This window comes from Phytophthora cinnamomi (assembly GCF_018691715.1).
Source record: "Phytophthora cinnamomi strain GKB4 chromosome Unknown Contig23, whole genome shotgun sequence".
NCBI lineage: Eukaryota > Oomycota > Peronosporomycetes > Peronosporales > Peronosporaceae > Phytophthora > Phytophthora cinnamomi.
In genome coordinates, this window is record NW_027150956.1 from 1,309,535 (window position 1) to 1,333,031 (window position 23,497).

General features: G+C 59.1%; 10 protein-coding genes across 12 annotated transcripts; 6 read left to right on the plus strand and 4 right to left on the minus strand.

The window, feature by feature from the left end:
• Positions 1 to 107: 107 nt before the first annotated feature.
• Positions 108 to 1,391, minus strand: IUM83_05163 (saccharopine dehydrogenase; the record flags this gene model as incomplete). Its single annotated transcript, XM_067929282.1, has 1 exon — positions 108 to 1,391. The coding sequence occupies one exon, from the start codon at positions 1,389 to 1,391 to the stop codon at positions 108 to 110; it is 1,284 nt and encodes a 427-aa protein (XP_067794919.1).
• A 3,520-nt stretch (positions 1,392 to 4,911) lies between these two features.
• On the plus strand, positions 4,912 to 5,677 carry IUM83_05164 (uncharacterized protein; the record flags this gene model as incomplete). The annotated part of the gene is made up of 2 exons (XM_067929283.1): positions 4,912 to 5,130; positions 5,189 to 5,677. 2 exons carry the CDS (start codon positions 4,912 to 4,914, stop codon positions 5,675 to 5,677), a joined length of 708 nt encoding a protein of 235 aa, XP_067794917.1.
• A 218-nt stretch (positions 5,678 to 5,895) lies between these two features.
• On the plus strand, positions 5,896 to 6,456 carry IUM83_05165 (Vacuolar protein sorting-associated protein 13B; the record flags this gene model as incomplete). Its single annotated transcript, XM_067929284.1, has 1 exon — positions 5,896 to 6,456. The coding sequence occupies one exon, from the start codon at positions 5,896 to 5,898 to the stop codon at positions 6,454 to 6,456; it is 561 nt and encodes a 186-aa protein (XP_067794918.1).
• Positions 6,457 to 6,930: 474 nt separating this feature from the next.
• On the minus strand, positions 6,931 to 8,217 carry IUM83_05166 (putative GTPase-activating protein; the record flags this gene model as incomplete). Its single annotated transcript, XM_067929285.1, has 1 exon — positions 6,931 to 8,217. The coding sequence occupies one exon, from the start codon at positions 8,215 to 8,217 to the stop codon at positions 6,931 to 6,933; it is 1,287 nt and encodes a 428-aa protein (XP_067794730.1).
• Positions 8,218 to 8,863: 646 nt separating this feature from the next.
• Positions 8,864 to 11,191, plus strand: IUM83_05167 (SMAD/FHA domain; the record flags this gene model as incomplete). Its single annotated transcript, XM_067929286.1, has 1 exon — positions 8,864 to 11,191. One exon carries the CDS (start codon positions 8,864 to 8,866, stop codon positions 11,189 to 11,191), a length of 2,328 nt encoding a protein of 775 aa, XP_067794731.1.
• Positions 11,192 to 11,368: 177 nt separating this feature from the next.
• Positions 11,369 to 12,835, plus strand: IUM83_05168 (Carbohydrate-binding protein; the record flags this gene model as incomplete). 2 transcript variants are annotated; one of them, XM_067929287.1, is made up of 1 exon in its annotated part: positions 11,369 to 12,835. In XM_067929287.1, the coding sequence occupies one exon, from the start codon at positions 11,369 to 11,371 to the stop codon at positions 12,833 to 12,835; it is 1,467 nt and encodes a 488-aa protein (XP_067794870.1). The 2 variants fall into 2 exon arrangements, with proteins under 2 accessions (XP_067794870.1, XP_067794869.1); XM_067929288.1 differs by having other exon boundaries at positions 11,798 to 12,835.
• Positions 12,836 to 14,598: 1,763 nt separating this feature from the next.
• Positions 14,599 to 15,720, plus strand: IUM83_05169 (Carbohydrate-binding protein; the record flags this gene model as incomplete). Its single annotated transcript, XM_067929289.1, has 1 exon — positions 14,599 to 15,720. One exon carries the CDS (start codon positions 14,599 to 14,601, stop codon positions 15,718 to 15,720), a length of 1,122 nt encoding a protein of 373 aa, XP_067794729.1.
• Positions 15,721 to 15,945: 225 nt separating this feature from the next.
• On the minus strand, positions 15,946 to 17,700 carry IUM83_05170 (guanine nucleotide-binding protein-like 3; the record flags this gene model as incomplete). The annotated part of the gene is made up of 1 exon (XM_067929290.1): positions 15,946 to 17,700. One exon carries the CDS (start codon positions 17,698 to 17,700, stop codon positions 15,946 to 15,948), a length of 1,755 nt encoding a protein of 584 aa, XP_067794898.1.
• A 634-nt stretch (positions 17,701 to 18,334) lies between these two features.
• IUM83_05171 lies at positions 18,335 to 20,149 on the plus strand (the record flags this gene model as incomplete). Of its 2 annotated transcripts, none has more annotated exons than XM_067929291.1 (1): positions 18,335 to 20,149. In XM_067929291.1, one exon carries the CDS (start codon positions 18,335 to 18,337, stop codon positions 20,147 to 20,149), a length of 1,815 nt encoding a protein of 604 aa, XP_067794734.1. The 2 variants fall into 2 exon arrangements, with proteins under 2 accessions (XP_067794734.1, XP_067794733.1); XM_067929292.1 differs by having other exon boundaries at positions 19,697 to 20,149.
• Positions 20,150 to 20,437: 288 nt separating this feature from the next.
• IUM83_05172 (Dynein heavy chain protein) lies at positions 20,438 to 22,642 on the minus strand (the record flags this gene model as incomplete). The annotated part of the gene is made up of 2 exons (XM_067929293.1): positions 20,438 to 20,857; positions 20,912 to 22,642. The coding sequence occupies 2 exons, from the start codon at positions 22,640 to 22,642 to the stop codon at positions 20,438 to 20,440; spliced, it is 2,151 nt and encodes a 716-aa protein (XP_067794862.1).
• Between the last annotated feature and the right edge of the window lie 855 nt (positions 22,643 to 23,497).

Consider the following 23,497-nt stretch of genomic DNA (forward strand, 5'->3'; position numbering starts at 1 on the left):
AGTGAGGAATGAGGTCAAAGATCCGCTTGATTGACATCCGTCGCTTCGGACGGGCCTCGCCCTTCCGGCGATTAGATCCAACGCCTACGACTACAGGAACAGCAACACTACGCAGCCACGTCCTTGAGCTCGAACGTGATGAACTTCTTGGTCTGCAGGCGGCCCGCCAGCTTGTGGCCGAAGGCGCTGGCCGGCGTGTAGAAGCCGCCCGGGAGACTGGACGCGTCCCCGAACTCGCCCTTGGCCAGGCAGAACGCGCACTCCGAGATGAGGCGCGACGTGAGGCGGTAGCCCGGGTCGCCCGAGCCGATGGTCTTGGCCTTGACGGCCAGCTTGCCGTCGTCCGCGTAGCCCGCGGCGTCGGCGACGAAGTAGCCCTGCAGCATGGCCTCCTCCGACGGGCCCTGGCCGGGCGCCCGCGCCAGCTTCTTCAGCAGCGCGCGCGTCCAGCCGAAGTACAGCATGGTGGTGACCACCACGGTGCCGAAGGTGGCGAGCAGCTGCATGAACAAGCCGCCGATGGCCATGCGCTCGCGGTACACGAACCTGCCGCCGTATTTGCCGTGCAGCCGGTGGTTGCTGCGGTGCACGACGGCCTGGTTCACGGAGCCGCCGGCGAACAGCGAGTGCCAGAAGCCCATGTTCCTGTCATATCGCACGGCGATGCCGCTCGTGTTGGGCGTGACGAGGCCGGCGGCCTGCTTCTCGGCGATGGTCTGGTCGTCCGTGAGGAAGAACGGGTTGCGCGAGGCCAGCAGCTGCTTGCTGGTGGACGTCTCCATGATGGCGAACACGGAGGCCAGCGTGCCGCCGCTCGCCTCTCCCTTGAGGTCCGTGAAGTACAGGTCCACGGCGCTCGTGGCCGAGTTGAGTCTGCTCTGGATGCGGTCGGCCACCAGGAACGTCGTCAGGTCCGACGGGATGCTCTCGAAGCCGCAGCAGTTCACCAGCACGGCGCCCGACCGGGCCGCCGCGGCCGCGTACTTGCGCGTCATGTCCTCGATCCACACCACCTCGCCCGTCAGGTCGCAGTAGTGCACGCCGTGCTCGGCGCACGCCTTGACCAGCAGCTCGCCGTAGAGCTTGTAGGGCCCCACGAGCGACACCAGCACCCGCGTCTGCTGCACCATCTGCACCAGCGACTGCTCGTCGCCGCTGTCCGCCACCACGGCGGGCAGCGCGTCCAGCAGCTCGGGCGCCACGTCGGGCAGCTTGGCCTTGAGCTGCTCCTTGAGCTGCTGCAGCTTGGCCTCGCTGCGCGCCGCCACCGCCCACTTGAGCGCCGATGCGCCGCCCAGCGCCGACTCCGGCTCGGCCGCCAGGTAGCGCGCCACCAGCGAGCCCGTAAAGCCCGTGGCGCCGTACACGATCACGTCGAAGCGCTTGCTCATGGCTCGGGACGAACTCGAATGACGCACGATAACGGCGGAGACCGTGTCAACTGTAAGCAGGTCTCCAAATCTGGTCTCGGCCAATGGGAGGACAGAGATTTTAACCGGTTTTTATGCACGGAAGGCGATGACCTGATGTTGACTCGACATTTGTATGTGAGCTGAAATCGTGACGACGTCGACTCAACGGTAGAAAACCGGTAGTTTGGATCGGTTTTCTGAAGTTGAAGTGGTCTCGGTCTCGTCACATGCGAGAACGACGACCCCGACGACCATGCAGAGCGCAAGAAAGTGTCGTCATGGTTGAATATTTCAAAGACCACACACCATCCAAAGCGATGTGAACACAAAGTCCTCCACTATCTCGATCTCGAGCTGCAACGCGAGATACCTGTGTCGTCGTTGCCGAGATGAAACTTGAGGTTGGGGTCGAAGAAGTAGAGGATGTTGCATCCCCTTCTCGGCGATGTGTCGCGCGCCCACCCGCCAAATATGTGCATCCTGGTAACGCGGTCGACTATGACGAGGGGCCCATTGCGATGAACTTGGCGCACACGTTGTCGTATGTGAAATAATAGCAATATTTGCACTGGGATGTCGGCAGAGTTGGCAGCTGGTCCGGGATCAATCCGACGAATACTGGTTATCGGGTGATGTTGTGTTGTGTTGTGTACTGGATGAAAGTGTGGTTGAATTCGTAGTGCTACGCCAACCTTTAAGTGGCGTAAGGGGCGTTACGGTTTGCTAAAAATGTTATCAGTTGCAACAATGGCAAGTGCCGCCGGAGATTACAAATAAACTGAACATCATCGACACAATGGTGGGAGTTAAGCCAGGCCTGCACAATAACAACTTCGCATCGAACGGTGCGCCGCCCAGTTGCACAAGAAGAGCCATATCCACCCTGACTAAATTACTACGAATTTCAGTAATCAGCGCATTAGCTGCGTGGCTTCTAGCGTTTGGGATTTCCCAAGGGAATGTGCTATCGGGGCGTACACCAAAACAACAGTCATACATGGAATTTCTTGTCGTCAAGGTTTTGTGGTTCGAAGGACTTTTTTGGGCATTTACGATTGCTGCTTCCGTGCGCAGACTTCTACCTGAGCGATTTATCTCACACCCTACACGCTTAAAGCTCTCCGCCCTACAAATTTTCTTGAAGATAGCACGGAAAGTGTCCCCGTGCGGTATGGGAGTCATTATTGCGAGTGTTGGGGGAGCGGTTCTAATATCATATCTACCGCTTGAGTTCCGGAGGTCCAAGGCTGATCTGTATTGGACGTTGAGTTGCTGTACGTTTTTCGTGGTATCGGCGGATACACATACTCGTCACATCTTCCGGAGAGATACATTGAAGGGGAAAGCACGAGAATCGAAGAGATTGCTGCAAATTCAAAGCAGCACGGGGAAATCGATGCTACTAACTCCAGACCGTACTCTATCACGGACAGATTTCATTCGAGTACTTGGGCAAACGATGCCTTTGCTAGTTGCAGCTTTGTTTTCCGCGAGCTACGTCCACATCGTAAGCTTTATTCACATTATCACTGAACAGCAATTAGCGATGTTTGCTATCTGCAGTTTGATAATAAAGCTACTCACCCAAGAAACGGCAAAAATGTACATAAGCAAGCAGCGTAAACCACCTACGATGCGTTCTATGGTGATTATAGTTGCAACCCCAACGATCATGGTGGATACCCAATTGCGAACGGTATTGTTATGTCAAGACAGCGTGTCGTTGAAAGTGGTCGGGTCTCTCTTCCTAGCCGCAGGGGAGGTTGGCTTCAGGTTTGCTAAAACAGTATATGTGACGAGAAAAGCGCGACGCATTTTGCCAAAGGGGCAACTTCCTCAATCATCGATAGCGATACGATCTCAAAACACTACAATGCGAGAAGGGGCAATTGCCGCTGACACTGCAACCTCACCACGTTTACAAGACGTGTTTCGAGCATATGAACTAGTGGCGTTCCATTCCGCCGAGACGTTTGCTGATATGAGCGCTGAGTACATCGCAATGGGGTGTTCGTACGCCATTCTCGTTCTCTTTGGTTCACACCCGAAATTTAAACTGAACTATCATGGAGCGACAGACTCGGCGCATACATCGCAAGCAGCCACAATCATGATTCAAATAGGGATCGCAATTGTGGTTGATTTCGTGGCAAGCGTACTTGAAATCCGTCGTGGGGTCAATTTTGACCGTATCAATGAAGACAGCGCCTACCTCTCTTTCTATTCAGCGGTTGTAGCGGTTGCCAATATCCATATCTCCTCCGGTATCTACTTAAACGCAAATTGAATAGATACGATAACTGAAAACAGTCCCGAAGGGATATAGATCTGTTTTGTCCTTGCGTGTGAAGATGATACCTACTCCAATAGCGCCACGGACGTAACCCTCATGAGAACTGGTCTCGCCGGTTTGACCACAATTGAAAGCGTACGCATGTATTTTTCTGCCATGAGCATGCAAACACATTTACTTGTTCAATGAATCTGTAAATTTGTCGAACAATACGATCCTGATCGCTAATAACTTCAAGTCGTCATAGTGGTGTTTTTGTGTGGTGGTTTCCTGGCAGCAACTGACCCTGTGGGGTGGTATAACTATAGTGTTCGCCTCTTTCTGCTGGTTACTGGAACACCACGTTCAGAATAGCTCATACACGCTAAAGTTGATGAAATGGTTAAAGGACGCATCGTGAGAAAAGAAATCTACAAATAACATCAGGCTTGGTCTGGACAACATTAGCTTTGGGACTGTCGCTCGTGTGATGTATCTGTCCAAGAGAAGAACGTGATGCCTCATCCGGTTGACGAGAAGCCCGAGCAAACGCACAGCACGATGGCTTCAATTAACCTCGTACCAGCAGCCATCCTCACTCCCGCCAGCCCTGAGGGCAGCACCCCAGATTTTATCATTAACCGTACAACTCGACGCTCTGTACGATTCTTCGCAATTCTCTACTCAGTGCGGCAATTGCTTGGATATTCGCGTTTTGCTGCACGGTTGGAAATGTTTTCTCTGGTCGCCCACTGGGCCAGCAATCGGACGAAGAGTTTCTCGTGGCCAAGATGCTGTGGTTTCATATTTTATTTTGTGCCGTGACAATCGCGAACTTTATCACGTTGCTGCTTACAGAGCAACTTGCGGACTTCATTAAGCGCGCTCACCACTTCGGTACTGGATTGGGAGATTTGTGCGGCTGACATCGCCGTACTGTGTCATTGTAGCGTTATGCGTCGTAGGAGGCTGCATGTTGCTATCCCGCTGGCTGGAGGACAGCAGCAAAGCGTGCTTGTACTTCACACACTCGTGTTTTTACGTTTTTGTCGGCTGCACAGACGTTCAAGCTCGGTACCTGCTCCGGGTGGAGACTACACGTGGTCAAGTTCGAACACGGCAGCAACTATTACGACTACAACGGCGTCAATCTGAAAGCCTGAGCAATCGGCGGTCGTTTCCACACCGACGAAGATTTTTCGCGTGTGTCTGAGCGATTTACCACTGATGGCATCCGCGCTCTTCGCGAGGGCGTACGTCCACATCGTCAGCTCCATCAAGATCGCCACACAATGGGATCTAGCGATCTTCGCTGTATGCAATGTTTGTCTCAAGCTGTTGCTGCTGGAGTTGGCCAAGAGCTTTCTAGCGAAGAAGAGACGAACGCCCAACATGCGCATGATGGCCGTCACCGTCGCCGCCCCGACAATTTTAATCGACACCCAGGTACGAACCGTGTTGCTGTGCCAAGACAGCGCGTGTCCGACGAATTTCTGCCCAAAAGCCAACTCCACTCGCCATCTTCGCCGGGGCCGCATCAAAAACCAAAGTCTCTCAAATCCACGTGGCTCCTCTTCGGACCACGTCCTCGCTGCGCATCATCAACCCGGTGCAGGACCGTGTCCACCGACTGCTGTCGTTGCACGCCGCCGAGGTGTACGCTGACATGTACGCGGAGTACATCGCCATGGGCTGCTCGTACGGCATCCTCTTCTTCTCCAGGTCGCACCCAAAGTACCGTATCGGCAACAGCAGCAACAGCAGAAGCGGGTTCAGCAGCCGCGGCACCAACGTGAGCATCACGGGGCTGCAGCTCGGCATCGAGGTCGTCACGGAATTCGCCGCGTGCGCGCTCGAGACCCGCTGGGGCATCGACTTCGAGCGCCTCAACCAGGACGACTCGTTCCTGGCCGTCTTCATGGTGGCCGTCGCGCTCGTCAACGTGCACATTTCCTCGGGCATCTACCTGCGTTCGTCTACACCACACAGGTGACGACGTCACTCGCTTCAAGTCGGTGACAACATGGCTACACTTCTTTTTCTTCTTCTGTGTACCAGAACCGCGGTACACCGGGGGACACGAACCGCGCCGCTGACACCCTGTCTTCACTCTTCACAAGCGTATTGGAGCAGACGCAGGCGGGGCGGACCAGGCAGGAAGGAAATCAGGCCATTCCCCCTCTGGACTAGACAGCAGCGACCACAGTGACCATGGCCAACCGCAACGCGCAGGAGCTGGCGGAGAACGTGCTGTCGCTCTACGACGTGAGCTCGAACCGCGACGCCACCATCGCCAAGTACTACCTGCCCGACGCCGTGTTCACGGACCCCATCGTGTCGGTGCGCGGCGTGGACAACATCCAGGCGCAGTTCCGCGTGCTGTCCAAGTTCGTCAAGGCGTCCAAGGCCACGCTCGTGCGCGGCTCCATGGCGGGCGCCACGGTGCTGACCATCGACAGCTCCATGGTCTACCGCCTCAAGCCCTTCCCGAGCTTCATGAAGATCGTGCTGCGCGTCTTCTCCGTGCTGGAGCTCAAGAACGGCCGCATCGCGTCGCACACGGACCACTACGACTTCTACTCGGTGCTGGCCAACGTGCCGTTCGTCGCCTTCTTCTACGCGCAGTTCCGCCCCATGTTCGGCGCCGCCAGCTCCGCCGTGATCAAGAGGCTCGTGCCGGCGCAGACCAAACCCGCCATCGCGGCCGGCGGCAAGGCGGCGGCGACGGCCACGAGCAACAGCAACGGCGTCGCGACGGCGGTGGCCACGTGAAGTGGAGGACGGCGGGATAGGGGGTGTCTGACGCCCCCTTTCAACTCGGAAGGACCTTAGTCGTCTGGTTATATAGTGTTTAATGGCGTGGCAGCAGCAGAAGAGAGGAAGCAGACAGAGTTGCGCTGTAATCTCACGTGACTTTTGTTTCGATGCGCGGGGCGGCAGGCGTCCGAAGTGTTTGGTCTGGTTCTTGGTGGCAGGATCGCAACCGTGCTTCTTCCATCTCGTGAACCTCACGCATTTTCAGCATCTCGTTGAAAGCGTCCAGGAACGTTTGTGTCGTTGATTTGCAAGCGTGTCTTGTCGTATGCAAGCTGGATACGCTGGCTACCGCACTCCGTGTCTTGTTGGTTTCGATGAACGCGTAGTGCCATAATTGGGACTCCAGTCGCGATGCAACCACACGTACTTCAATCGCACGTGTGTCTTCATGTTAGCTACATTTGCATTACCATTTCTACTTCGTTTACCTTACTGCGGAAATCCTAGTCCGGCGAATGGATCTCTTCCATTTGAGCGTGCACCGGGGTTGCCACCGGCCGAGACTCCGTTCGGCGAAAAGTACGAGCTAATGTTCATGCCGGCGTTGCCACCGCCCATCATTGGCTGCTGCTGCTGATAGTGCTGTTGCTGTTGAAATCCCCCGTGCTGTTGCTGCATGCCGAAGCCTTGCTGCATTCCCATACCCTGTTGCATTCCCATTCCCATGTGCATCTGCTGCTGACCTTGCCCCATTCCAGTAGGGCCGCGAGCTTGGCCGTAGCCGTTGTTGTTGCGCTGAGGGGCGCCATACGCCAGGGACGGTGCCGACAGTCCGTCGAACACGCTGAAGTCCTTGGGTGCAGGCGCCGCATTGAACTGGTTCATGATGTTCGAGTTCGGCTGCTGACTCGGGGTCGGGGCTGGAGCGAAAGGGTCGAACGGTGCTGCACCATTAGACGACGACGCATTTGTCGCCATCCCAGATCCTCCAGAAACAGCGAACGGGTCGAAGGAGTTGGCGCTCGAGTTCGACGCCGGGGCAGGCGGGGCCGAAGCAAAAGCACCAAAGGCGTCCGGACTAGCTGGTGCTGGGGCAGCACTGAAGTCCGCAAACCCATCGTTGCTCGACGTCGTCGGGGCTGGCGCCGACGCAAAGGCCCCGAATCCATCGTTCCCAGTAGCTGCTGGAGCGGGGGCAGCTGCAAAGTTGCCCCAGCCGTCGTTCCCAGCGCTACTGCCAACTCCAAAGGCGTCGAAGCCGGCCGATGTCGCCTTGGGCTGCGCCGGAGCGTCAAAGTCCAGCAAGTTGGAGACCGGCGCTGCAGCCGCAGCTGGAGCCGAGCGACTGCTGCTCTTGGCCGTGGGGCTGCTGGGCGCAGAGACAGCTCCCGCGCCGTCCTCGTCGTAGAAGGCCTTGTCATTGTACACGCGGTTGATGAACTGCTTGTAGTAGTCGAGCGGGTCGTCCTTGGTGGGCTTGCGCATCTGGCCCTCGTCCCAGCGGCCGAGCCAGACGCGCGCCGCCGCGGCGTTGCCGCCGCCGTTCTGCTCGCGCAGCGCGTCTACCTCGTCCATGGTCCAGTTGCTCATGCTGACGCTCTTGACGCGCATGCTGTAGCTCTGGTGCGCGCTCTTGCAGTTGGAGCACACGAATGTGCGCACCTTCTCGCAGATGTTCTGATGCCCGAAGCGGTTGTAGTTGCCGCAGTTGACGCACGTCTTGTTGGCCTCCAGCTTCTTGAGCGCGTTGAGCGCCGCCTCCGCTTCCGCCGCCATGGCTGCTGACTGGGTTGGTGCTGCTGCTGCTGCTGCTTGGGCTCGCGCTCGGTCGGGTGTGTGGCGCAATGGCACGAACGATGGATAAGGGGGGCGCACAACGGACGCGTCCGCCAAAGGTCCCCCCTCCCTCTACTCTGACCCGAAACTATCGCCGCGTTGTGCTGAGGCGAAACTCGGAACAGTGACAGGTGGCACTTCGGGCGACGACAGGAGTGACGGCCAACTTCAACCAGAGTGAATGCGTATCTAACGACAGCTATGCTGCAGTCTTACTACATGTAGCCGGCGTTTGGCGGCGTTTTCAGCCGGATGGCCATCGCGAAAAGCTTGTCCTCTCCTCCTTCTTACGTGTGTTAAACGGTGTCAGCACCGCAAAAGCAGATATGCATACATTGCGCCAAGAACTTGACTCTATTGACAAGATCCGATGTGTCGTACATGTAGTTCACATTCATTTATATACGTATACCTGCCAATGGCAGGCTGCAACCAGTGCTCCTGCATCTGCAGCCGCTACAGCCACTGTGGCGTAGAGCAACCAGATCACCTATTTAGAAACGTTCTAAACATTCAAATACCGCATTTCTAAAGTCTAAATTTCCCGCGTTTCTATTGGTAAGTGCAACTTTTGTGCTTGACCAGCATGGCGGCGACTCCGCCGTCGTGCTGCTTCCGGCTGGAGGCGACGCGGGGCCCGCACAGCGGCTGCGTGCATTGCTACTGCTCCAGCGACCAGCCCTTGTCCCCGTCCTCGCCGTCCCACGCTCGCCCTCTCTCTATCGGCCGGAAGAAGCGCTGCTGGCTGCGCCTGCCCAAGGACCTGGAGGTGTCGAGCGTCCACGCCGAGTTCCGCTTCGTAGACGGCGGCCAGAGAGTCGCGCTGCGCGATGCCAAGAGCACGAACGGCACGAAGCTCAACGGCAGCTCGCTGAAGCCTCTGCAGGATTATCCGCTGGGCGACGGAGATGTGGTGGCCGTGGGCAGGACCAGTCTGCGCTTCGTGCAGGTTGTGCACGGACAGCAGTGTAGAGAGGAGGGAGACGTTGATGATGCTAGTACTACGCCTGCTAGTGGGTCTGTACTGACGTCGGGTGCTGCATCCTTAGTGGCACGACCTGCAGCGGATCCCGTTGTGATTGTGCTGGATGACGAGTCAGCGGAGGAGAGAGAGGCGTCTGCAGCTTCAGGTTCAGCTTCATTATCGGCTTCTGTTTCTGTTGCTGGCGCGGCATCGGGTGATACGCCGGTGGGTCAGCCCGATACAGAGCCAGCTCATGACGACTTGGTGCTCAAACCGTTGAAGAGCGTGGTGGTTAGCGTTGGTGATAAGGAGAGCAAGAAAGACGGGAATGACGACGTTGAGACGAGTTTGGCGAAGAAACGAAAAGGTAATAAGGACGGTAACAGGAGAGCGGTGTGTGTGGATGAGTTTACTTCCGTGGTTGCGACCTGCATGGTGTGCAAAGCGACGATCGGGCAGTTGGATCTGCTCGAGCAGCAGGCGCACCTCAACGAGTGTCTAGGTGGTCGTGTTGTGGTTAAGGCTCCGAGCGAGGTAAAACCGAAGACACGAAAGCGCGCAAGCACTGCAAGTGGTGCCACTCGGGCCAAGAAACCGAGAAAGCCGAAGGCCGAAGGCGATGAAGATCCCGCCGCTTTACCCAAGCCTAAAAAGCCGAGGAAAAGGAAACGCGCTGATGTTGGAGAAAATATAGAGCTAGCATTAGCGCTGACTGGCAAGTCGAAGATGGATAAAGAGCAGCAGACGGATATACAGCTTAAAGCGACGAAGAAGAAGCTTGAAGACCTTGACGTTCAAATGGCGAAACTTGCAAAGCGGCGAGCTAACCTCGTGAAAACGTTGGACAGATTGGAGAGGACGAAGGAAAAGCTGCGGAAGTCGGAAGTGCTGCCTCCAGGCAAGGTGAAAAAGTTCCTAGATCTAAAGGCGGCGCTAGATGCAATATTCCCGGACAACCGGCAGGCACACACAGTAGAGCGGTACGCTGGCAAAACGGACGCAGAAGATGGGTCTGATGTGGCGAAGCGATATGCTCCGACTAAGTGGAGTGTAAGTGAAGCTGCAGCTAATTGCGACGAAGAGAAGCAAGCTGAATTAGCGGCGGTGGCCGCAATTTCCATGTGGGCGCGCGCTTCCCAGCAGCTTTTTGGTCTGCAACGAGATACCCTGCTGTACCGCAACACCGTGCTTCGGGCATTTCTTGGCGATGATGATGTGGATTCCGATAGCTTTGTCATGGGTAACGCCGACAGCGCCGATAACGACGATGAAGATGCAGAGCTGGAACGAGAAATAGACTCGGAAGCTAGAGCAGAATCTGCCCCCGCGCCTGAGAATGTCGACGGTGATGACATTTCTATAAGCTGGACCCCCTGCGAGGCCGATGTGCCGGCTGTTGTGAAGCGCGTGTTCCCCAACTGGCAACGTGACATGATCTTCCTACAGGACCAGACAGCGGAGGAGCTCGAGATGGCGCTCGAGGCGATGAATGAAGCAGTGGCACAAGTCAAAGAGGATACACCCGATGACGTTGAATCGAATCGAGGTGGAGAAAAAGACACAGAGGCTAGCGTGGAGCCCGTGCCAAACGATCTAGTGATGGATGACCTGCCAGCTTCCTGCTCGAAGGATCAAACACCAACCGGTAGCGAAGAGCGACGTGCCTGCGAGTATATGGCCCAAGTAATGACGCAGCTTATTGCCGAGAAGAGGCAGTGTGCAGTCGCCTCAAACCCACAGTCTACTGACGAACAACAAGACGTAGTCGACTTGCTCGACTCCAGCAGCGAAAGTGTCCGGGAACAGCAGCAACAGTCCGACACCATCGATGCTAGCGACGCCAAGGAGCAGTCATACAGCCCAGCCACTGAACAGCTCCAAACGTCCAAGGTCGTATGCAGCTCCCCAATCAAATCAGCGGAACCAGCGCCTACTGCTGAAGCTAATTGAGAGCACTGGGATCCCTTGCTGGAAGCTCGCCATTCGCTTGTCAAGTTGAAGCCAGCCACCTGCTCTTGCCTTTTGCGTCTCAGCCAATCGCCTCGCAGACCCCGTCAAAGCCGAAAAATATCAGGATCCTGCACCTGCACCCACGCTGGCCATTCTCGCTCGGCCGATCCTGGGAGCATGACGCCGCTTCGCTTCCCGCTGTTCGTGGCGGCCCTGGGCGCCTCGCGCGCCGCCGCCGTGCAGGTGAGCGTGTGTCGCGACGCCACGTACGAGATCTCGGTGGATGCCGCGGCGCTGTGCGCGGGCGCCGGCGCGAAGCCCGCGGGATGGAGCTGCCCCAAGGCGGGCGACGTGGCCGTGGCCAACTGCCTGTCGACGCTTCCGTCGTTCCAGAGCGGGAGCTGCGTGGCGCCCGAGGACGCCGTGTGCAAGGTGGTGACCGGTGACACGTGGGGCTGCGTGCTGCCGTCCGTGGGCTGCAATGAGGCCGCGCCCGCGGCGGAAGAGCCCACGTGCGAGACGTGGGACTTCAGCGGCGATGGCAGCGTGGACCTGGACAGCTCCGCGTCCTTCGACGGCAACGAGGACTACGACGAGAGCTGGTTCATGCAGACTACCAAGCTGCGCAATCTCTACGATTGCGGGGAGAAGCCCACGCCCGCCCCCACCACCGCCGCCCCGGAGGCGACGCCGGCGGCCACGGAGACAAACACGACCGAGGCGCCGACTGCGACGCCAGCGGTGACGGAGAGTAACGACACGGAGACGTCGACAGCGTCAGACAGTTACGACACGTACACCGATACGCCGACGTCGGATACCACGGAGACGGTGACTCCGACGCCGACTCCGACCCCGACATCCGCTACGGCGACTACAGACAGTAACACGGTGACATCCACGCAGACGCCAACGCCGACGCCGACTACAACCCCCACGTCGGGTACGGCGACTACGGATAGCAATGCAGTGACACAGACACAGGCGCCGGTGACGACAGGGTGGGGCGGGTCGTCGAGTGCCGAGGCTTACGTCGAAGAGACTCCTGTCCACGGCAAGAACGCCGGAAATGGCGAGACGGAAGTTGGGGACGATGAGTTCCCCGCTGGGAAGTCGACTACCTCGGTGAAGTTTGCCGCTACGGACGCGGCAGGGCGTGGAGGACTCAGTGATGAGGTCGTGGCTGTGATCGCAGCGGTGGCGGCTTTTGCCGCCGTCGTTGTGGCTGCTGTCGCAGTTGTGCTTGCCAGGAACAGGCGAACAAAGGAGGAAGTGGATGAGGAGGAAGGCGAGGAAGGCGAGGAGGACGAGGAAGACAAGGAAGACGCTGATAGCTCAGCCGACGAAGAGGAACAGAGTGCTGCTGACGAAGCTGACGAAGCTGACGAAGCTGATGACGAGGTCATGGCTGTGCCTCCGACGCCGATGGTGGTCACGGGGAAGATGGCAACGACGCCCACAGCTGCAGCAAACAGGAAGGCGAAGACGCCAAAGACGACACCCGTCGCAGCGGAAACTTCAGCCGAGACGACGTTGAGCAGCAGCTCCCCTGCTGCTGACCAAGCAGAGGTCGCTGGCGATGACAAGGCGAGCGAGGAGACCGCAGCCTCGCCCAAGGACGCAGTCGCTGTTAGTGACGAATGATCGCCATGTATACATATTCTCGGCAACGACCAAGCGCAAGTACCAACACCTCAATAATGTCGTAATGTTTCAACGCTTCGTTTGCTTCTGCGTCTTCCTCCATATGCAGCACCAGTAGCGGCCCATGCGCAAGACACTGAAGCCATTCCTGCAGCAGCAATCCATCCCGTAGGACAAACTCGATGGCTTAAAATGCCGTACCCAGGATATTAATCGCCGTGGATTGGTGTTCACCCCTCGACAACAGTACATGCACGGACGCTAGGCTGACCGCAGGAATAGTGCGAGCAGCTTCCAGAAGCACAGCGGTTGAACTACGACAGCGTGGTAAATGCGGCATTTAAAATGCCAACTCTGCAATTCACCAGCAGCACACCATACTCGCCACTGCCATACGAACGCGTCGTGTGGAAGCCTGGAACGGAACAGCACCATTCCGTTGAAGAGCCGCAACTGGGTCCGGCATAAGACGCCAGCAGCTGGGACTGCCCATAGGGAGCTAAACGCTACGAGATCGACGCCATCGAAAAGGAACTCGGAGGCGAATAATTGCCTTAATTGCTGCGGTGGATACATGTACTGTACACCTCGGATCGTGTCCAACAAGCGCTGACGCACATCGGACTCCGGTCCAGAGTGCTACGCTGACTCCATCAAAAGTACGGTACGCCGTCCCTGTCACAGAGGGCCCATTTAGAAGGTGGCATGCGGTCTTTTCACGTACCGACCACCTTAGGACTGCAACGACTGCCTGCAAGCTCTGCGCCACACAATTAAGCCGGTGGATCAGCTCCGTTCGGCAGCGCAGTTCGACTTGGAAGCCCCCTTGTTGATAACAAGTGACCCCGGCGCTGCAGGTCGGAACTCTTTGGTCGCATCGCAAAACGTAGCATCGAGAAAAACGAGGCCGCCAACGTCAGCGTCGAAGCGCTCGCGAATTGTGCGGAACTGCGGCGGCCGGCACGTTCATACCTTGATGGAAGGCAGCAGCACTTCGCTTCGAACATGCAGGCCGCCAGCAGCCACCTCGGCCGACCAGCTCGGCTCAGGAAGCAGGAACCCATAAAATCCACCTCGCGCCCCATTCTTACATTTTACAGCCCAATTGTAGATGAAATGGGCACTGAAATATGAAATAGGTCGATATCAGACGGGTCCTCGTGTACTGTTTCAGCGCCCCGTTTTTGTCAGAAATCCACTCTGCGGCGAAACCGTTTTGATGGACGATCGCAAGACGAACTTGGTTTCGCCTCGGTGTCCGCCGCCGGCGGCTTGCCGAACCAAGTCCGCAGGCGATCCTGCATCGGCACGGCGCGCCAGCATGACGCTTCCCGGCGCGAACACGCCTGCTGTCGGCGCGCTGAACATCGGCGCCAGCTGGCGCCAATTTCCACTCAACGCAAAAATTGCGTCCGGCCATCCAATCAGCACCTGCGTCCCAAAATTTGCCGCCGCTTACATCGATCATAAACACATACCCTGTCTAATCCATTTCGTATCAAGTATTATAATGTATACAAACACCAGGAAGAAACGTCTTATACCTTTATAAACGAATGCTAGTTGGACCCACACTTTTCCTCGCACAGTGGGACCACTGTCGATCGCCACCTGCGCGAAAGCTCAAGCAAGAGCGGGCCGACTATCCCATGCCAGTTCACAACAGCTCGCATTCTCGCTTTTGGCCAGTAACCCGCACTGCATTCGCCTTTGCGCGGTACTTTACATTAACGCCCACCTCAAACCAGACACAGACACAAAACATGATGCGCGCACTGCCCGTGCTGCTGCTCGCGGTGCTCAGCGCGACCGCCAGCGCCAACGTGGACGTGAGCGTGTGCCGCGACGCCACGTACGCACTGTCGGTGGACGCGTCGTCGCTCTGCGCCGGCTCGGGCTCGACGCCCGCGGGCTTCAGCTGCCCCAAGGCGGGCGACGTGGCCGTGGCCGACTGCCACGCCTACCTGCCCTCGTACAAGGACGGCAGCTGCGTGGCGCCCGAGGACGCCGTGTGCCAGCTCGTGAACGGCGACACCTGGGGCTGCGTGCTTCCCACCGTGGGCTGCGACGGTGTCGTGGAGCCGAAGAGCGAGTGCGCCACCTGGGACTTCAGCGGCGACGGCAGCGTGGACCTGGACGGCTCGGGCTCCTTCGACGGCAACGAGGACTACGACGAGAGCTGGTTCGTGCAGACCACCGAGCTGCGCCCGCTCTACGACTGCGGCGAGAAGCCCACGCCCGCCCCCACCACCAGCACCCCCACGGCCACGCCGGCCGCCACCACCACAGCCCCCACCGCCACGCCGGCCGCCACCACCACAGCTCCCACGGCCACGCCGGCGGCGACGACCACAGCTCCCACGGCCACGCCTGCGGCCACCACCACAGCCCCGAAGGCCACTCCCGCGGCTACGACGACGGCCCCGAAGGCCACGCCCGCGGCTACCACCACCAACTCGACGGAGACGCCGACCCCCACGCCGGCGGCGACCAAGACGTCGCCCTCGGCCACGCCAGCGGCCACGACGACCCAGGGAAGCTCGTCGAACAGTGGCTCCGAGGACTCCGACGTCGGTGCCAGCGACGCAATCGTGGGCGACGACGACAGCGCCACCGCTGACTCGTCGACGGTGTCGCTGTCCTCTGGAAACGCTACGAGCAGCTCGACGATCGGCGCCGGCGCCATCGCAGCCATCGCTGCCGCGGCGGCTCTCGTGGCCGTTGTGGCTGTCGCTGCTATCTACAGGAAGAGACATCACGCCACGCAGACGGACGCGGAGGCCCCCGCCACGCGCGAACGCAGAGAGAGCATTGAGTACGAGATGGCGCTCACGCCACCGAACGCCATCACGTCTCCCAGGATGCTGACGTCCCCCCGAGTGTAAGAAAGACTACAAGGACAGAAAGAGTTTTAGCTGCAGCCGGACCAGAACTGAGCTACGATCACCGTGTCCATGGACTCTACATTGAGTAATGCAACAGCAATTTTTTTCTAGATGCGCAACGCTCCCGCGAGTTGACGCAGCAGACCGAAGGAAGCCGAAGAGAAAAACAATCGAATAGCATTATGTGTGTCTAAGACCTGCGTAGTATCGTCAAAACCGGTCGCTCTACTGAGTCATGGTGAAGGGGCTCGTGAAGGTCGGCGCAGCGATGCCCACGATGCTGCCGAACTGCTCGCTGAACGAGTTCTCGGCCTCCGAGCCCATTTGTTGGCGAGCAGCGCGGCGCTTGAGCTTGCGCCACTGCTTGGCCTTTCGTCGGGCCGCCAGCGCCGTCTGCGGGTTCAGCGCGTCCTGGGCCAGCTTGGCGGCCAGCTCCTGGGTCGACAGCGCGGCCTGTGGCAGCGTGTAGCCTCCAGCATCTGCAGTGTCGTCGGCCATCTCCGAGTCCGAGTCCATGTCGGAATCCGAGTCCGAGTCGCCCAGCATCTGACTGATGCGAGCGGAGGCGGGCGTGGACTCATTCGTCGTTTCGGACGCCATAGCCACGTCGCCGTTGCCGCTAGCCGCAACTGGTATCGAGCACTGCGGGCCGCTGACCTCCTTGGAAGCGTCTCCGTCCGCGAGGAAGATGCTCGTCGGGTTCAGGTCCTCGTCGGCGACGTTGAACTCCTGTCCGAACGAGGTGACCAGCTGAGTGTCGAGCACCTGGACGCTCTGGTCCGGAGGCGGCGTGAAGTACGGCAGCTTGCCTCGGTTCCAGTCCTGCAGCACGATGCGAGCAGCAGCCTGGCGGTCGGGGATGCCGCCCTTGCCCAGCTTGCCCTTGGCCTGCGCGACCAGCACCAGGAACTGCACGGCGTCCTGGAAGCACTTGGACACTGTATCCACCGGCAGCTGGTAGAGCTCGGCGAGCTGCGCCGGTTGACAGCGCGTCAGCAGCACTTGCACCGCTCCAACGGGGTCCGCCATGGACTCGGTGTTGATGCAGTTGCGCAGCAGCAACGCGCTCGAATCCGAGTGGTCGAAGACGATGCCAGGGCAGTCCAGCAGCTTGATCTTGCTGTCAATGTGCACCTCCTGCATGACCTTGGTGTGGCCCGCCGTGCTCGAGACGCTGGCGGCTTTGCTGCGCTTGAGCGAGTTGATCACGGAGCTCTTGCCCACGTTCGGGTAGCCGATCACACCCACCGTGATAGCCGTCTTGACGCCGTGGCTGCGGCAGTAGTTCTTGAGTAACTGCATGAGCGCGTCCGTGCCCACGGCCTTGCTGCCGCTCACGGCCTCGCCCGCGGCCTTGTCGGCCCGGCCGAAGTTGGCGCTCAGGTGCTTGGACTGGTTCTGCGTGGAGGCCTTGAAGGCCACGGTGGGGTAGAAGCCGCGCAGGTACTTGAGCCACGGCTGCAGCACGTGCGGCGGCACCAGGTCCACCTTGTTGAGCACCAGCACCAGCTTCTTGCCGTGGCGGTTGCCGATGGCATCCTCCATGTCCAGCGTGCGGCAGCCCATGGGGTCGCGCGCGTCCAGCACCTCCAGCACCACGTCGGCCTTGTCCACAACCTTGCGCAGCTCCTTCATGTAGGCGCGGCGCGACGCGTCGTTGATCACGAGCTCGCTGTCGCCCTGCGTCTGCGCCTGCGTCTGCGTCTGCTCGAACTGCTGCGAGCTCTGCGCGGCGCGGCCGGCCAGCTCCGCCAGGCTCAGGCCCGAGGCCACGCCGCGGTGGCGCCCCACCTGCTGGCTGCGGAGCTGCTCGCGCTTCTGCTGCAGCTTCTGCGCGCTCTGCGCCTTGCCCACCAGCTTCTTGGGCGCCGCGCGGTTCTGCTGGCCCAGGTGGCTCTTACCGCCGCCGCGCAGCGCCTGAGCCGCGATGCCCTGGCGCTTGGCGCCGCGCCGCGGAGGAGCCTGCTGCTTGCGACCCATGATGACCAGGTGATGCGGTTATGATGGCTGGACTGGAGGTGGCGGAATTAAGCGGGGGATACGTGTGTGAACGTGGTGTGGTGCAGCAATGATGTAGCCATGATGGGGCAAAAGACGTTGAAGTGGATGTGACGGTTGCCTCTTGGTTTGATCTTCCAGCACTGGACAAGTGGGCGCTCGTTGCGTGTCAACACGTCCGACCAGCTCGCCGTTGAGCTGCAGCAATGAGGCAACGCGCGCACTTGAATTGCTGGGGCGGGTAAGTATTTATACTTTCTAAGCCGCTGGATATGCGCGTATTTTGGGGGAAGACCCGAAACTCAAGTAGTAAGTTTTGCTTTAATAATGTCGTCTTTGGCTGCTGCAGCAACGACACGCTGGCAATGCATAAGACGGTGAAGCTAAGCGAGGAACGCTGCGCATGCCGCTGAGCCTAAAAATATGAGCGCGCAAAGCTCGGGGGCTTCAACCAGGCCGCTGGCGGTGCGTTAGAACTTGGCTGGGCGCGGCAGACTGCAACACGCCGCTCTCAACGTGAAGTCCGAGCTCGAGTCCGGGGTTTTATGCTTAGCTCTCTTTACTAAGCTCAATCTACGCTCGCACTTGCGTATTTGACCTGAGGATGCGGGACTCGATGGTGCCGCCGAAGCTCCCCATCAGCGAGATGGAGGTCGCGCGCACGCCACAAGTGATGCGGCTGGCCAAGATGACTTATGATGAGCGGTCTCCCCGCTTCTTGCGTCACTTGCAGGATCTGGACCACCCAAGCAAGCGGAATTGGACAACCGTCGAGCGCATCTGCTCCGAGATGACGGCCACGGAGAAGGACTACGTGTCCGACATCACCACGCTTGTCGACCAATTCCTGGATCCGTTCGCTGCTTTCACGGACAAATACATCAAGACAAAAGAGGAGCTCCCGGCGTTCACAGCTCTTCGCTGTTCTGCGCATTTCATCCTCGGGGTTCACAAAGAGCTGCTCAAGCTAATGGAGCCGCCACAGCAGCGTCGCTTTTTCAACTTTTCAAACGCACTAAACTCGAACAGCAGCTCTGGATCTGGTCCTCTAGAAGCGGTTACCCGAGTTACCAAAGCCTTTGCCTCTACTGTCGAGTACATGAAGGTGTACGCACTGTACTGCTCCAATTACCTCCCCGCGACCGAGGAGCTCAAGTCGCATGCCAAGCTTCTTGACGCCTTCACGCTTTCTCACGAAGATAACAACGAGACTTCTTTTGACGCAGTGTCCGACCTTATCAAGCCTGTTCAGCGCATCTGCCGATACTCGCTCCTGTTTCGCTCTCTTCTCGAGAACGCTACGTCCCCGGAGGAGGCGCTTTTATCAAAGCAGGCACTGGACAGTGTTCAACGTGTGTCCGACCAGGTGAACGCCCGTGTTCGTGATGCTGAGAACAACGTGCGTCTGCAGAACATTAACAACAGCATCGACAATGCGAAGGTTGCGACCAAGTTGGAGCTGCTGCGTCCCGGACGCGCGCTGCTCTGCGAGATGCCTGCGGCCGTTCAATTAATGGACCGACGCGCACGCTTAGCTCGAGCTCTTCACCTACATCGAGCAAGACATTCGCAGAGGCGCGAGTGCCAGCAGCCTCGCGATTCGACAAACAGCGTGAACAGTGAAATGGAGCTGCTAGGAGGAGAGAACAGCGGGATCACCAGGGAAGAGTCAGCTTTGCGCGAAAGTCTCACCTCGAACGGCCACGACTGTAGCAAGGACCGGCAGCGCATTATCCTGCTCTCCGATGCACTGCTCATCGCTAACAAGAGCAACTTCCGGCTGCGAGTTCGCCGCCACATTTGCCTTTCGTGTGCGACGGTGATCGAGGCTAATGAGACTGAAGACACCAGAGCATCGGAGACGTGCACGCGTTCTTTTGCTCTGGTGGCGTCGAAAACCGGTCGCTGCAACTGCCACAACCTCAGCCCAAGCACGCTGAAGAGGCCCGTTAAGAGGCGCTACTCGCTCTCGAGAAGCATGTCGCAGCTCGCAGTCGATGATCCCGAGGGCAGATCGATCCAGGTGACTTCTCCTGCGTCTCCACTTCGCCGAAGACAACGACGAACGGCGCGCCAGTACATCGTGCACTGCGAAAGCGAACAGAAGAAAAAAGAGTTTGTTGCCCTGCTGCGTAGCGCCATCGCTCTCTGTGCTCGCTCAGAGGAACCGCCGCGTTCTTGCATCGGCCTCACTGCTACCAATTTGCCCGCGAAGCTGTGGCAGTCCATCAAGCAGCGCGATTTCTCCCAGACGCTTGCACTGGGCTACGGTAGCTTGTTACGTCGCCGCGCCAACGCGATGGCATCCGCCTGTCACGACGAGGAGATCAATGGCAGCACCGACGAATCCAACTCGGACGATGCCCCATCGAGCCACCAGAACCAGCGTCTCCTTCGAACCTCGAGGCTGGCCACGTCTGGAGCTGCGTAACGAAAGACATTCGTTTGAATAGATTCTGAAGTTTGTCGATACACTGCCTCGTCACATTTCCGTTACAAAACGATCTTATTCTGCTGACTCCGTGGCAACCCCTAGCAGAATACAATGGAAGAAAAGCAAAAAGAAACTTGGAAAATGGTCTATGTGCATGAACTTACAGTCCCTACATGGTATCTACGTCGTGGCAGCGGTGTCAGCCACCGACTGCTTCGCGTTATCAAAAAGAAAACTTGGACCTTAAACTTGGTCGATGCGCTCGCTTCTCAGCGGGTTTCATACTTAGTTGGAAGCCACTGGCTCCTTGGCAGGCGTGGTCTGCTTTGACTGGGGCTCAGCCGCGTCCTTCTTCTCCGGCACAGGGACAACTGCGGCCTCGTCAGCAGTGTTAGGCTGCTCGATGGCCGAGTCTTCTGCCTCAGCATCGTCCTCCGAGGTAGTGCTGCCATCAGACTCGTTTTCAGCACCAGCGTCCTCCTGGTTGTCGCTTGGCGCAGCAACAGTCTCTTCGACCTTGGCGGCAACAGGCCCATCAACCTTTGCGGACTCCTCGACCTTAACGACAGCTGCGGGTTCCTCCACCTTTGCAACAACAGGCTCCTCAATCTTGACAGCAGTGGCCTTCTCCACTTCGACAGTGACCGGCTCCGCAGCCTTAGCAGCGGCTGGCATCTCAGCCTCGACAGCAGCAAGTTCTTCAACCTGCGCAACAGCGGTGGGCTCTTCGACCTTCGCAACAGCGGCAAGTTCTTCAACCTTGGTAGCAGCAGCAGGCTCCTCCACCTTGGCAACCTTGGCAGTAACAGCAGACTCTTCAACCTCGGCAACCTCAACAGGCTCCTTCGCCTCGACAACAACAGGTTCCTCGACCTTGGTAGCTGTGGCGGACTCGTCAACCTTGGCAGCGACCGACTCCTCGACCGTGACAACAGCGGCAGGCTCCTCGACAGCGGCTACCTCCTCGACGGCGGCGGGCTCCTTCTCCTCGACAATAGCAGGTTCCTCAACCCTGGCAGCTGTGGCGGACTCGTCAACCTTGGCAGCGACCGACTCCTCGACCTTGGCAACAACGGCAGCCTCCTCAACAGTGGCTACCTCCTCGACAGCGGTTACCTCCTCGATGGCGGCGGGCTCCTTCGCGTTGACAACAACGGGTTCCTCGGTCTTGGCAGCAGTGGCGGGATCCTCAACCTTGGCAGCGACCGACTCCTCGACCTTGGCAACAGCGACAGCGGCGGGCGTCTCAACGACAAGAGAAGCCTTCTCCCCGACGGGGGTCTCCGTCTCAACAGCGGCAATCGGCTCCTCCACTACGGGGGCGGCGGGTTCCTCGGTGACGACAGCGGGCTCTTCCACAGTGACAGTCTCAACGGCCGCCGTCTCCACAACGGGCTCCACGACAGCAACCGTCTCCTCGGCCTCGGCCGCCTCTTCAACAGCAGCAACCTCCTCGACCTTTTCGGTGGTCTTCTCCTCAACGACGTCGGCCGGCTTCTCTTCTTCCTCGGAAGCAACAAAGACGGGTTCCTTCACCTCCTCGACCTCAGCGGCAATAACGGGCTCCTCAACGACGGTCTCCTTGGCCACTTCGGTAGTCGCGGCGGGCTCCTCGACAGCCGCAGCCGGCTCTTCCAACTTCTCGACAGTCGGCTCCTCAGCCTCCTCCTCGGTAGTCGGCTCCTCGGTCTTCTCCTCGACAACGGGCTCAACAACCTTTTCCTCGACAACAGGTTCCTCAGCCTTCTCCTCGACAACAGGCTCCTCAGTCTTCTCCTCAACAATGGGCTCGACTACCTTTTCTTCGACCACGGGCTCCGCAGTCTTCTCAACGACAGGCTCGGCTGCGGCCTGATCATCCGCCGTGGTAGGCTCCTCGGCCTTGGTCTCCACCACAGGCTCCTCAGCAGCCGCAGCCTCTTCCTCGGCGGCTACCGTGTCCTCAACGGCAGGCTGCTCAGCCTTCTCCTCCACAACAGCAGCCTCCTCAGCGACAGGCTCGGCCGGCTCCTCCTCAACAGGTTCGACCTCCTCGGCCTGGGCCTCGGCTGCGGCTTCCTCCTGCTGCTGCTGCTCCGGCTGCTTGGCGGCCTCCTCGGTGATCACGGCCACGCGGGAGGACGCGACGCTGGGCTCCGTGGTGGCGCTCGTGGGCGCGCTCACCGTCGGGTCGATGAACGAGATGTTGAAGGACGAGAAGTTGGCGCGCACGCTGTCGGGCACGTCCACGGCCGCCGAGTTGGGCGCCGACTCGGTGGCGGGCGGCGCCGCCGGCGTGTCGATCACGGGCGCCACGGGCGCCAGCGCCTGCGGGGCCTCGTCCGCCTCGTGCTCCTCCTCGTGCTGCTCGTCCGGCTTGGGCTCCACGGCCTTGGGCGCCTCCACCTGCTGCTGCTGCGGCTCATTGGCAGCGGCGGCGTCGGCGGTGGCGGTGGCGGTGGCGGCGGCCGGGTTGGCCACCTCGGTGGGCTTGGACTGGCTGCAGCCCATGGCGGTGGTGAGAGTGTCGGGGGCTTGTGCTGCACGCCGCGCTTCTGGTTATGCGCGACTTCTGCTGGGCGCTGGCGCTGACTCGCGGCGTGACGACAGGCCGGGAAAGTGCAGGTACAGTATCCTCCTGTGAATCAGAGGCGTTGATGTGGGTTCAGCTGAGTGTGCGGAGGGGAGGTTCATCGCATATGACAGACAAGATGAACCCAGTCGGCGTTGCAACGGTTAAAGAGGGACTGCCGGCTGACATCGAGTTGGACAGGCTCTGCGCGAGCGGGTGGAGCCATGTTGGTTTCACGCCCAGGAAGCTTGCGCCAACTCGCCGTGAGAAAAATGGCTGCGCTGATGGGATCATCGGCCTGATGCCCATGCCCGCCAGCGCGGACGACACGAGGATCTCCTCAGGCGAGGGAGATGCACCCGAGCGTGAAAAATCGCTCGCAGCGGCGATGCAAGAGGCCCCCACTGGGTGCCGCCTGCGGTGTTAGCTGGAACGGCCGAGTCTCCATGGCACTGAACAGTGCGATGGAGACTCAATTTGTACATACACTTCGTCTCTGCCGCGAAACGTCACGCCAGTCCGACGGGTACCATCCAACATGGGTTCACTTTGGCATCTATCGGCGCTCTCTCGCACCGAAAGGCTGCGGCCTGGAGGCTCCAGTGGAGCAGGGAGTGCCGTGGTGCAAGGAGGCTCGACCAGGGCGATGAGGACAGCCTGGTCGCCGCCATTGAAGACGGCAGCGCCGCGCAGCGCTTGGCAACGAGACACGCCGAGGTACATGAATCACTTCTGCAAAGGACGGGCGTCGGATAAATGAGTCGGGGCCTGACCTGCCTGCTGTTGCTGGAAGA